The sequence below is a fragment of the Genypterus blacodes genome, unplaced genomic scaffold (assembly GCF_046128005.1).
Source record: "Genypterus blacodes isolate CSIRO-AG114 ecotype Tasmania unplaced genomic scaffold, CSIRO-AGI_Gbla_v1 ptg000133l_1, whole genome shotgun sequence".
NCBI lineage: Eukaryota > Metazoa > Chordata > Actinopteri > Ophidiiformes > Ophidiidae > Genypterus > Genypterus blacodes.
Window position 1 is genome coordinate 5,756,589 of NW_027466935.1, and position 13,882 is coordinate 5,770,470.

A 13,882-nucleotide genomic window follows, 5' to 3' on the forward strand; every position below is an offset into this window, starting at 1 on the left:
TTATTAGAGAATTGACCTGTAAAAGTTCTAGTTTAAGTTTTTGTGCAAAATGTCACAAAATATTTAATTAGGTTAGTTAAGTTAGTTTTTCCCATACATTTTGTGTAACATTATGAACATGTTACAAATACGTAATGGATACTGTATGTGTATTGGTTTTAGTTACTGTGTGTGTGTGTTGTGGTCACTTGAGTTCGTTCAATCATTGCAAAAATACTTTGTATTCTTGCTGCTTAAATTATGTAATACAAGAACTTTAGGAAGGATTAATTCCTGTGTCAACCATGTTAATAATAATCCTAATATCTTTGCTAAAATGGAAACAACTGACAACTGTCACGTCCTGTAAAAAACTAACTCCAACCCAGAATCATACATTTTCCACATATTAAAGTCTTCAGTCAAGATTTTTGTCATTTTCATTCAGTTTTAAGTTTTACTGAAGCTTCACAGGTAGTGTTTTGGGTTCAGACACATTTTTTCAATCAAATTTCTGAGTTGAGGCTAAAATGGAACAATATTCCGAATCAATGTATTCGGCTTCGAGCATGTTTGTAATTATTTAAGATCAGTGACGTAAAGATAGTCAATATATCTGATAAAACAGTTCACCATGATTCCACCAAAACATTTTTAAAAACATATATTTCACAAACTTGAGCATTTTCCAAAACACACACACACACACAATGTAATGGAGAAAACATAACTAGAAGTCTCAGCTTGAAGGTATAGTGCTACAAACACATCTGGTTTTGAATGTTATTTATAAAGGACAAGCAACCAAACTGCAATTTTCATTGACTGCATATCAAGCTAAGCCGGCCTCGCGACACATCCGGTAGAAATGACCTCGCTGGGAGATCAGCTGGGAAGGTGTGTCTATCTCTGCAATAGAGCCTCGCTCCATCACCATTACCCTTGGGGAGACACAGAGCCAAGTTAGTGACCAGTCTTATAGAGGACAAGTCAGAGACACAACAGGGAGATGATGACCGACAGACAAAGCTCCATTGTTTTTCCATTATTGAGTCAAGAGTATGGGAATTCCAAGACAACAAACAACAAAGTATCAAATACAGTATATAGAAATCTGGCCTTAGCACCCAGAGTACTACCTGCTGTAGTCCATAATAGTGTTGAGGCGGTGAGCAATGGTCAGCACTGTGCAATCGTCAAACTGAGTGCGAATGGTGGACTGGATCAGATGGTCTGTCTCCAGGTCCACAGCAGCTGTAGCTTCATCCAGCACCAGGATCTTGGTCTTCCTCAGTAGAGCTCGTGCCAGACACAGCAGCTGTCGTTGACCCAAACTGCACACAGAATAGAATTTTTAATCCACCCTCGCACCAGATTTTTTTTGATTTTTGACAACGTGTCAAGAAGGGTTCCTGAATTATTCTTGTCCAATTCTGGGGACACCCTCACTGAAAAGGGTACTGGGTACGGCTAGGGTAAAGCGGGGAAAGTACCGGGGGAACACTCCTCCGTCTCCAATCCACCATCAAATTATGCAATTATGTAATTATATAAATCCCAAGTCTGAATCAGGGGTAGCTGCGATCCTTTTTTGGGAACGGCGCCCCGTTTGTACAACTCACCACAGAACTGCTTAAGTCCAATTCTGAAGTTTGAATACGGAAGAGCACAAATTTAGCTTTTTGTCTGAATGTTGCATTTCTCAACTCTGAGTTATGCCCATGACATGATGCAGGTACACATTGTGTTAGTATCTCTGTTGTATCACAAATTCCTGATGCATTCAAGTAAAGCCGGTGTTGAGTTTGCATACAACTTGTTCTTGTGTGTTGGACATGGAGCTACCTGAGGTTCTCTCCTCCTTCACAACACTGGTGGTCAAGGTTTCCTGGCAGAGTGGATACAAAGCTATTGAGGTGGGCCAGTTCCAATGCCTTCCATAGCTCCTCATCAGAGTAGATGTCAAAGGGGTCCAGGTTCATTCTCAGGGAGCCTGAAAACAGCACTGGGTCCTGGGGAACAAGAGGTTGGCATATCACAACATGAAATCTATTCTGCTGCTTGATATGTTGGATTCATGTACGGACCTGTGGGATGATGGTAATTCTGGAGCGGAGCTCATGGAGCCCAATTTCAGCTATGTTGATCCCATCAATGCAGATCTTCCCATTTGAGGCCTCCAGGATACGGAAAATTCCTGAAGCCAAGGAAGACTTTCCGGCACCTGTCCTTCCAACAATCCCCACCTTATAATGAATAACCAGAGTCACTTAATGTTCAGTTAACCCTAACATTCATGAAGTGCTGGAGTCATAATGAGAGGACAACCCGGCCTTGGCAGAGGTATGCGCAGAGTTATGTGCTCTCTCAGTGTCTTGTGAAGCTGTTGTTCAAATGAACTTAGTAAAAGTTAAACACAAGCCAGTAACCTTTTCTGTGTCCTGGATGTTGAGGCAGATGTCCTTCAGGGCCCAGTCCAGACCCTTACGGTATTGCAATCCATAGTCTTCAAACTCAATGGTTCCTGTGGTGGGCCAGGATGCCGGGAGGACACTGCCCTGCACTGTCCATGCTGCCTGGTGAGAAGGAACAGAGGCAGGAATTTGGGACCATTCTAATAACTGGTCAAGGCAGATGGCCAATTGAAATTGAATTAATATTGGAGGCTTTAAGACACTGGGCTAAGACATAAGGAGTAGCATCTCCATGTTAAAGTCCCTGCTGACCTCTTTGGGCGTGTGGTTGTACTCGTTCACTCTCTCCACTGACACAATGTTATTCTCTACATCAGTCCAAGATCGAACAATCCAGCTCAGGATCCCTGTTACCTACACAAATAAAGACATAAAGAGAAACACAAACACACATGATGATCAACATCACCACAAAGATAAATAATTACAAACTATACATTACAAACACATTCTCCATAATACATAATCTGCTCTGCTATTCCAGGATGGAAAGCAATATATCAAACTGCCACAGTCGTTCAACATGCTGGTGCAAGTCAGCGTGAGGTGCCACAAATGACAAGTGAAGACACAAGCTCTCACTGGAAGGATGCTGGAGGAAGTTGGTGGGTCTTTGCACAGCTCAACCTAGTCATGTACATTACACTAAGCATACTGGCTGGATAGGAGTTATTAATGAGATACATTAGCTTGGTCACAAACATTAATGGTCTCTCTGTCTCTCTCTGTGTGTGTGTGTGTGTGTGTGTGTGTGTGTGTGTGTGTGTGTGTGTGTGTATGTGTGCGTGTGTGTGCGTGTGTGTGTGTGTGTGTGTGTGTGAAACCTGCAGGGAGTGTGACACTGCTAGTCCCACGATGCCTGGGCTCAGCTCACCCCGGCTGGTCACTGACAGGACAGCTGCAGCCAGAACAAGAAGATTCCCCAAAAACTCCAGATTGACAGCCAGCCACCTCACCAATAAAATAATGACATAGAAATATATTACAATTAATGATATTACCACCAGCCAACATTAACAGGACCACATTGCATTTAATACTGTTAAAAATCTCTTAATAGACAAAGACATTTCTCCACTCAACAAAATAACACATGAAGGAACACACAATGTTAATGTAATATTTATATAGAGCCTAATGGTTCTCACAGCTGCTGCAAATTTTTTGTTGTGTATTTGTGTCTACCTGGTGGCAACAAAGCGAGGGAAGTAGGCCTCCTGGTTATTGTCGATCCGTCGATCAGCCTGCAGGACGAATTGCTGCTGCTCGTTGAAGGCTCGGATCACACTGGCGCCCTGCACTGTTTCGTTGAAGTGGTTGTAGATCGGGGAGCGACTCACAGCCTCTAGACGCCGCAGCTGACATGACGTTGCCACGTAGAATCTCTAAGCAGCATAATAAACAAACAAAACTGCTACATCCAGAGCCTTTTTTCACTTCTGGATGTTTTTTATCAATGAATATGTGAAATGATTGTTAACAAATTGCTCTAAATCAAGTATGAGCAGAAATTGTTGCTGTCAGGTGACTATGCTCATCATTTACCTGTATGAAGGCATAAACACAAGTGAGGGGGAGGAGCACTAGCCCTGTGAGGGGAGTGGCTAACAGGACGATGATGCAGACCTCCAGCAGCTTGAACAGGTAGCCCAGCATCATCTTTAGCCCATCAGGGATCATGCAATCGATGGCATCGATCTCCTTAGAGAAGCGGTTCATCAAGTTTCCACTGGGGGTCACTTCGAAAAAGCCCATGGGTGAGTGCAGGACGCTGTGGAGCAGGTTGGCATGGAGGTCCCTTGATGCCACGATCCCGGCCAAAGATATGGCCAACGTTGTCCCAAACATGGCCGCCCCTAAAGGTATCATGAAGTCAGAAAGAATATGAAGGAATTCTGAGGTTGTCAGCAGTCACTGATTTTCTTTAAGGAATAATTAAAAAAAATGGCCTTGGGTAGCCTATTCAAAATCAGAGCTTTTGCCGTAATTCTACTAACAAACAACCAAAACAACCACTAGACTTTCAACTTCCATTCTAGTTTGTCACTCAATCCATTAGGATCAGTCCTAGCTATAGAGATAATCAAATAACATGTGTAATGATTCTGCCTTCAGACATTTGCATTATTGGGAATTTGAGTTTGTAATAAACTCTGTAGCAAGGCTGTTGCTAGGTGACAAATGAGTATTTTTTTTTAAAATGTATAATGATTCTTAATTTCTGCAATTTAACATCATGCTGAGGAATAACAGTAGGCCCATAGCCCTTTGACCCACCCTGAGTGAAGCCCAGTGCTCCGAACACTCCCAGTTTGAGCACATGGTCACTCTGTGTTCCGTTGACTGGCAGGTCATCGGCCCACAGGCTTAACCAGTAGTTGTATGCCAGGGAAGCGGCCTGCTGGAAGGCACAGACGAAGACTATGGCCATGATGAAGATCATTCCAATTGTCCTGAAGTACTCCGCATACATCTGCAGCTTCACCTGACGTCAGAAGAGGAACTTCATAAAACACACTTTCTGGGCAATATTATGTATTCGCGTTTGCACTCAATTTATCTTTTCTAACTTTTGTGTGAGGCTATGTGTTATAACATTATCTTATCTAAATTATCTGCTTAAATCAACCTTAACATCTAATACAACAATTGATGCTGCTATAGTTTTAATTGTTGGACCCACTCTGCCTGTGTGCATCTTGTCGGCCTCTGTAAGTTTCCCAGCATCCTCAGTCCCATGATCATCATCTGCAACGCCACCCACTGTCTGAACACTGGTACTGCTCATGTCACAGCTGGAACATACAAACACACATACAGAGGTAGCTTTTAAGCTTTCAAGTCAGGTACAGTATATACAACATTAATGTATTGCTGTGTTACCTGATGAGCTGCTCCTGAGAGAGATCAAAGGAGAAATCAGTCATACTAAGGCGAGACACAGATTTCCTGCGTCCTGCAAAAGAAACAAAAAAGGGAGGAAGATAGTTACAGTCAGTTATACTCTCTCATAAAATAAAAAGGTAAAGATTAACAACTCATTTGATTTTTTTTCATAACAAATCTGATCACTTTAATTAGGTTTGTAGATACCAGTTTAATAAAATAAAATTGACATAATGGGACAGAAATGTGAATTGGAATATCTTTGTAAATATCTCAGGTAGACACGGTGATGACGGTGGATTTTGGTCACATCAATTTTGTGGGAGTCATTACTCTTCTCTCTGTGGCTGTGGTCATCTTTGTGCTGAGTGACTTTGAATGTGTGGATAAATTTGGCGAAGGCTCCCTTCCTCTCCATCAGCTCTGTAAAAGACCCCATTTCTGAGATCTGACCCTCCTCCATCACTAGAACCAAATCTGCCTGCGACAAGAAACTCAGACCATGGGTCACCAACACCCGGGTCTGAAAACAACAAGAACACAAACACACACACACTGACTGCATAAAATGGTTTTGTTTCAATAAACAGTGGAAGTCAAGTCAAGTCAAGAACAAGTCAAGGTACAAAAAAGGCATGCAAGGCAGTACACACAAACATGTATTGGAAAATAACATGCAAGACAGAGTGAGGGAGAGAGAGACAGGCAGAGAGAGAGGGGGAGAGAAAGAGAATGATAAAGCACAATACAGAGCAGTCTTATATCCAGTTCCTGTATCCTGAAGACAATCAGTGATCTAATAGTTCTACAACAAAATTTTTCATTGCATTGCATTCAAAGTCAAAGCTGGCAGACAGACAACGATCCTTTAAAAGTATAATAGACCTGAAATCTGTCACTGCAAGGCTGGAAAATCCCCAGTACCATCTCACCTTGTCTTTGAGGACTCCTCTGGGTCCAATGACGCGGTCAAAGATGTGTTGTCCCACATGAGTGTCAACGGCTGAGAGCGGGTCGTCCAAAAGGTAAACATCAGCCTTTCTGTAGACTGCCCGAGCCAGGCTCACCCTTTGCTTCTGACCTCCAGACAAATTCAATCCCTGAAGTCACAGCCATCACACACAACCACAGCTACCATGTCAACAGGCACTGTCACCTCATACAGTCACAATTTAAGAGTTTACAACCAAAACAATTTCATTTGTGCAGTCACAGCCTCCACATCTAATCTTTATGCAGTCAAATATAACTAGCCTGTCTACAAAGAGCAGGAAAAAGCACAATTGGTACCTTCTCCCCAATCTCTGTGCTGTCTCCAGCAGGCAGGATGTCCAAGTCGGGCAGCAGAGCACAGGCCTCAACCACGCGGTGATACCAGCTCTCTTTTCTTTCGTGGCCAAACAAAATGTTTCCCTTCAGGGTGGCATTTTGGATCCAAGCCTGCTGGGGAACATAGGCCACAGAACCCTGTAGAAACACCAAGGAAATCAAGGTTAAATCATGTTAAGGTTTAAGTTTAAGTTAAACTTTTTCTTTTGCGCCCTCCTTCTATAGATCGGAAGTTTTTCGCGTTGTAATAAAGTCACCTTGATGGACACATAGCCACTCCTCTTCTCCATCTCCCCCAATAGGGCTGACAGTAGAGAGGACTTCCCTGAGCCAATGTGGCCAACCACAGCCACCAACCACCCGCTTCTGACATTGATGTTGATTCTTCGCAGACACGGTGGTCCATCAATGGACCAAGAGAAGGTTCCTCCCTCCACCACAAGACTGTCCCCAACTCAGAAGACAAATCAGCATGACTGCTTCTATTCTACTATTGGTAATGAATAAATCCAAACACAGTATACACGTAGTACAGAAAAGGAGTACAACACTTAACGGATTAAGATTAGAGCTTCATTTTACCTCTGCTGTGAGGGAGTCTGTCCACATTGTCGGGTTTCAGTTCATCCTGGCAGAGGAAGTTTCCCAAACGTCTGAGAGACACAATGGCCTGGATTCCCCCAAACAAAAAAAGCCTCAGCACATGTATTAACTATAAAACTATGATCGACAATTGAAAAAAATCCTCCATCACCAGACGTGTGTGAAACAATAACTTTTGTATATTTGACTTTGCAGGTTTTTCCAAGCATCTAGTGGCCATTTGAGGACCTGCAGTATTTCCAGACTGACCTGCATAGTGGTGTTCATGGCAAAGGGAAGCTGACTCAATGGCGTTTTCAGAATGTTGATCAGAGCGATGGACACAAAGATTTTCTGAGCATCTAAAACGTTTTGATCATCAATCAAAACGTAAACTGCAAACATTGCAAATGCAATCTGAAACAGAAAAACACGAGAATGAATTTCATCTGGGTCAGATCAAGATGGACAAAGATATCCCAATAAAAGGTCTCAGCTTCTGACCAGGAAGGGGGAGGAGCTAAAGGAAGCCAAAGAGGTGCAGTATAGGATCTGAGATTTCTTCAGGGCTGCAAGCTCCTTCTCTCTGAGGACGCCCACACGCCGCAAGAAAGCCTCCTCCCAAGCATAAAACTTCAGGATCCTGATGCCGCTTAGGATTTCGTTCATCACCTTGAGCCTTCCGTCCATGTACTTCATTTGGACTTCCTGAATCCAAAAAACAGGAACCACAACCAGGAATAGGAGGCTGAGTTAGAGTGAGAAGGAAGGAGAATACACATTGTAGAATTTACATTGCACAAAGTGGGATTGAAGACAAAACATAAACCCCTCAAACCCTGCATGTACTGTATGTCATGAATCATCTCACCTGTAGTTTGCTCCTCATTTTGGCAATGACAGCGTTGAGAGGAAAGATGAGTAAAACAGCTGTGATTCCGGCTAAAGCTGAAGGCCCGAGCCGCTGTCCATTACAAACAAGAGAGAGAGTCAATCACTGCACTGTGATATCACATCTTTGATCAGAGTTGAATTTAATTAATATGTTGTTCCTACAGTTCTATGCTGCAATGCAATATTTGTCTCTGTTAAATGAATCAGTATTGGTAAGAATAAAGCAAGACTTTGGGGGGGAACATTTCCAGTATCCACTGTAAAAGTTCACACTGGTGCAAAATGACTTTAGAATAGAATCTGAAATCAGCTCAGTATGACATGTTTGTTTCAGTTTTAGCCCTTTATCGATCAATGAAACAAATATCTACTTCCAACTAATATCTAAGTCGTCTCTTACCTGCCAGAGGAAGTAGAAACAGACTGCAATTTCAATGGGAGCTGCCCACACACTGTTGAAGTAAACCACAAAGTCCATCAGCTTCTGAGTGTCTGCTGAGACCAGGTTTATGATCTCTCCCATGGTGACCTCCCGCCGCGCAGAGCTGCTCATCAACAGGCACTTAAAATAAATACAAAAATGATTATCCTGACTGATTGGAGGACTTAAACCGATTTTTTATGTTTGTTTTGTTTAAATGACATGAGGGAATGCAAGCAAGGTACTCGCAGAAAGAGGGACGCAATTCTGGGGAAGGGAATAACTAATTAAGGGCCTGGTGCAAAGACCCAAGGGGAAAGTGAAGTATATTCAGCATTAACAGGCAATTGATTGCATTTATTGGTGGCACATTTCCCCCAATTTCTTTTGTCTGTCTTGAGTTGTAGTTTTGTGTTACCTTCCTGTAGATGAGGCCCATCACAGCAGTTTTCACCCTCATTCCAACAGTGAAGCAGAGATACATGTACTGATGATTGAGGAGAGACTGCAGGCAGGACAGCAGGAAGAGCAGAGCAGCAAACAGGAATCCTTGCCACTCAGGGACACCATTATCACTTATGAAGCCCAGAAGGAGGCTAAAAACAAACAAACAAAATCCTGTGTTCATCCTGGTATAAGGTTGGATTTGTTTGAGTGAAATTCAAGGGGTCAATCACAAGTTTATATATACAGCTTTTACATTATACAGCAATTAAGGGACCACCGCAAAATTGCCAGTTTCTGTGGTTTTAGTAATTTAGTAAGTCTGAGTCCAAGACACCAACCTGAGAACCTGTGGAACAGCAAACATGAAGGCATCGTGAAGAATCAGGCAGAACGTTCCACACAGAAAGTACGGGCCAAAGCCTCTCCCCAGAGTGCAGAAGAGGTAGAAGCCAGAGCTCCACCCTCTCCTCTGCTTCTTCAGCAGCTGGGTCTTTTCTGTTGACTCGGACAAAGTGCAGGACGAGGACTTGACACAACCAGAAGGGTCTTCGCTGCACAACACATACAGCACAAACACATATAACAGTGTGCGTTGTGCGTATACTACTGTAAGAGACAGGCTTTTAATATACAGTATATTTGATTATATTTGAGTCAGAAACCTCCATGTTTCCTTATATTGATATTGATATAAATATTGACCTGGTGGACTAAAAGGGAATGCTGGGTCAGAGTCACATTTAAATATGCAGTACATTAAGTGTCCCCATTGATGGATAAGAACAGATGAATGCAGTTTAAATATTATATTAACTCATATTCTGTGTTCTAAGTGATGCCCTGTGTCTCACAATGGTGTGCTGGTCTTACTGCTGAGGTCTGGGAGGATGCTGTGCACAGGTCTTCTCCATGTCCAACATGATGCACCTGGAAGTGTCCTCGTCCCGCAGGGTCCATAAATCTTCTGCCTGCAGGGGGTGCCGGTAACCCCTAATCACCAAACTGATCAACAAAAGGCATGAAACACAAAAGTGATCATTAAATGAGTTAAGCAATGATACTTTCTGTATTTCTACCAGCAGATGGTACAACAACAACAATAATAACAGCAATAATAATAATGATGTTTTGTAGATTTAACGCTAATCTCTAGAGTTAAACCAAGATATATGTGTTCATATTAGGCTGTGTATGAATTTCAGTGGGGACGAACAAATCTCAGTTAGACGGAAACTGAATGTGGAAGAATAACAATAATGTGATTCTGTGTTTACATGAAAGATTATAAACTGTAGTGCAGCTCCCATCATGTAGCAAACCTGTTTAGGCTACTAATCCCAAAAAATCCAGGTTTATTGACTGGCATTGACAACTGGAGACATGACGTAAATTGAAATATGGCAGTTTATGTTTTAGTTGTTATATAGTTGTTTAGTGTGTTAGTATTTATGTACATATGTTTGTTTTTTTATTCTGTAGCTATAGCTTTAATGATGTACTTGATTGATGTATGATACCTGCTGAACCACCAGAACAAAAATCTTGACAGAAACGAAGCGTCTTCCTCCGGACACAAGTTCTGCTGAGAGGAAACACAATTATCTTATTATTATTCCAAGCAGTTTGCCAGAGGTTTTCAATAGTTAAATGTGTAGGTAAAGACCAAGAGTCACATTCATAAAAGTCAACTTTAAATGTGTTGCGCCAAATCTCTAAACATTGTTTTAGGTAGGTCATACTAGGATGTACCATAATATGTGACAAACCTGTATATAGGTATGCTTGTTGCTGAATGGCCGGCGGTCAGAAAAGCAGGTGAGAATGAGCAGAGTGAATTGGAGGGAGAAGCAGATGAAGAATGCCACAAAACGTATGCCATTGGAGGAAAATCCCTGAAAAAGCAACAATCAGAGGTCAAACTATTTGTCCAATACTCATTCAGCACAGAAACAAGGTGAGCATGTGCTCCAATAACAAGCATTTTAACCATAATCATAACCTCTTTCTCAGAAACATGAATACATTAGCACAAACGTTACAGCAGCACTCTTCCCTCAAATTCCACAAAGCCTTGAAAATAGCAGTGTTGTTTTTATCCAGGAAACTGTCAAAGAAATTAACAGTTCTGTATCAACTCATTCATGTTCACACTCTCAGAGGAAAGTAAAGCTCAGATTATCCATCAGTCTGCTGTGAAATTCCACATCAAAGAGAGAAAACACACCCGTTGTTCTGTTTTTCTGTACCTGTCTGTTTTTATTGCTAACTTAAAGCTACATTCTCATACTCACCAAGGCACAGCAGATTTCACTCTTCTGCTAATAAAAGTGAGTTAGCTAGTTAGCTAGTAAATTAATCAGTCAGTTAGCCTTGTTAGCATTCCAATAAATACTATCAAAGTTGACAATTGTCCTAAATTCACAACTGTTTTTGTATCCACAGCTGCCTCTAATCAATTCTTCCTTGGCGAAAGTCTGCTTGACTTCAAGGTCTGGTATTTATTTTTACTGGTAGTTCAGTTTCTTAATGCAAAAACACAATCAAACAAACATATCTCAATAAACATGGCTACAAATCAGGGCAGACTTCAAAACAGCTTGTTCCTGTCATTTTTAGTAATACCTCCTTAATAATCTGCTGGATGTTGGCCTTCAGAGGAACAATGGAACACAGAACCAGCAGAGTCCAGAAGAGGAAAAGTGAAACAGAGGAACGACATCCTTTCAGTCTCTCCACATGGATTATCACAACTGCAAGAACCTGAGGACAAAAAAAGACAAACAATTAAACCTCATTTAGGCCACAAGTGTTCAGAAGGTTTATGAAGGTCAGGGGTTACACTCTGAACTGTTTCGGACCATTGTGAGGCTTCGAACCACCGGGCCAAGCAAGAAGACCATCTCCTCATGCTTCTTCACAAGGAAGTAGAAAATCTCCAGCAGACTAAAGGAAGCAAGACACAGACCCAGGAGCTGCCAACAGAGAACACAGACCAGGTCTCACTATCGCATTTTAATCCTACACTCTGAATTTCAAACCCAGACAAACCCAACCAATGACCCCCAAACTGCTCCAGGAGAGAGACCAGAACTGAGGTCCACAAACTCCCTAGCAACAGCATATTAGGATTATAATCAGACACAAACTGTGTCCCCAATGAGACATCTTATTTGGTAAAATTTTTCTAAAACTAACCCAAACATCAAGGAACTCAAGTAGGCTGGGTCTTACAGTTTTAATGCAGCAGAGTTTTGACAGCGGGATAAAGCCACGGTGCTGTCGGACCTGCAGGTAGATCAGGTAGACTGGAGACCATGTCCATAGGCAGAAACAGGGAAACCAGACCAGCACAGTATGCTGGAAACATTGAGTCAGGTCTGGCTGTTGTGAGTACCATGTCAAGTTCCAGTCCTATAAAGGCAGAGATAGGGACACAACCTAAGGACTTAAGCGAGGACAATTTAAACCAGAGAGGACACATTGAACCAGAGGGGACACATTTAACCAGAGGGCACAGATTAAAGCAGAGAGGTCACATTGAACCAGAGGGGACACATTAAAGCAGAGAAGACACATTAAACTATAGAGGACACATTAAACCAGAATGGACACAAATGTTGTTAAATCGTTGCGTTCAGGGATCAGAAGAACCAACCCCAGTTGAAAGTTTAAACTCACCCAAAGAGGATCCAGACCACTCAGATGGCACAGATCATCCATTCCCGTTCTACTTCTACTACTATTGTTGTTGTTCTTCGATCTCTCATATGATTACCGACAAAATCTTTCTTCTCCTCAGACTTCCTGGTTGATGAAAAGCTTGTATTTGGGTTAAAGTCCTCCACTCTCTCTGTGTATGTGTGTCACTAAGGTTTCCTGATGGTCATATTCATCTGTAGTCTCTCTCTGTATGCGTGTGTAGTGTGCATTTGCTGTTCAGGTGCGACATACCATTGTACATCATGTCCTGAACTTCATAACTGCTCTTTAACACTGCCATGATAAATAACAATGTGTGTGTGCATGTGTGTGTATTGCTTCCCGGAGGACAGTAGCATTATGTTGCAAAGAAAATCTTTCATCCCACATTAAGACCCCATTTACACCTTTCACCAAAATACAATCTCATTATCAGGATACTGAGATTTCATGTTAGATCAAACCGTGATATTGTACTTATTTAGTACATTATTGTATATAAATAATACAAGTGATCCTGTGAGACAAGCAGAGGAAGAAGAGGGGAAGATGAAGAGAGGGGCAGGTCAGTGTGTGAAACAATGATCTGAGGTCCTAGAGAGACAGCTTTAAAAGTTTGCATTCGTAAAGGACCTCAATGAGTCTAACCGGTCTACCTGCAACTCCAAACATGATTGTTTTCACATAATCCTTTAATGAAACAGATCCACATAGGATTAGTCTCTCTTGGTGTCTTTGATAAATCAAGGTTTACAATGACAAAATCAAGAACTCAATGTCTCAATGTGGAAAATCTGGCAAGATAAACTAACCCCTTCAACAGTCCAGACGGATCTGGCTGTCCTTGGTGCCAAGTAACTTGCCACTGACAAATTCATTCAAGTTTTGTAGTTTTCAGTAGCGCTACTTGAACCTTTTCGTCTGCGATATGTGATCAAACAAACATTGTACACATTGTAGGTGATTGTCCTGATACTACATTAAGCTGCTTTCAGACGGATGAACATGCTCAGAGCTTTTATTAACAATGACATCATAAAATCTACATCATATGAGAGCAGCAGCATAACATTTCAAGAATTAGTCATTTTCTGCATTCAGTAAAAGAAACAGTAACAGTCAGAAGAGGAGCATGGTTCTTTGGCTGAGAACAGTGACCTCATATCACTGC

General features: G+C 41.9%; 1 protein-coding gene across 1 annotated transcript; it reads right to left on the bottom strand.

Annotated features, from left to right (window-relative positions):
• Positions 1–811: 811 nt before the first annotated feature.
• On the bottom strand, positions 812–12,732 carry LOC143011173 (multidrug resistance-associated protein 1-like). The gene is made up of 30 exons (XM_076163932.1): positions 12,691–12,732; positions 12,244–12,423; positions 11,871–11,984; positions 11,635–11,772; positions 10,779–10,904; positions 10,530–10,591; positions 9,883–10,014; positions 9,351–9,563; positions 8,984–9,161; positions 8,545–8,706; positions 8,122–8,214; positions 7,755–7,958; positions 7,521–7,667; positions 7,251–7,338; positions 6,926–7,122; positions 6,630–6,806; positions 6,272–6,439; positions 5,673–5,862; positions 5,337–5,409; positions 5,137–5,248; positions 4,731–4,938; positions 3,999–4,309; positions 3,639–3,838; positions 3,278–3,404; positions 2,706–2,807; positions 2,409–2,555; positions 2,067–2,225; positions 1,825–1,991; positions 1,119–1,313; positions 812–920 (listed from the first exon to the last, which is right to left on the bottom strand). Exons 1-30 carry the CDS (start codon positions 12,730–12,732, stop codon positions 812–814), a joined length of 4,521 nt encoding a protein of 1,506 aa, XP_076020047.1.
• Positions 12,733–13,882: the final 1,150 nt, after the last annotated feature.

Bases quoted from the DNA above. Each gene is read 5' to 3' on its own strand.
- LOC143011173 (XM_076163932.1), bottom strand. From the start codon at position 12,732: ATGGATGATCTGTGCCATCTGAGTGGTCTGGATCCTCTTTGG. The intron at 9,564-9,882 runs GTAAGACCAGCA...TGTGTTGTGCAG, and splicing joins CATCCTCCCAGACCTCAGCA to CGAAGACCCTTCTGGTTGTG. The intron at 1,992-2,066 runs GTCCGTACATGA...CTTGTTCCCCAG, and splicing joins GAATTACCATCATCCCACAG to GACCCAGTGCTGTTTTCAGG.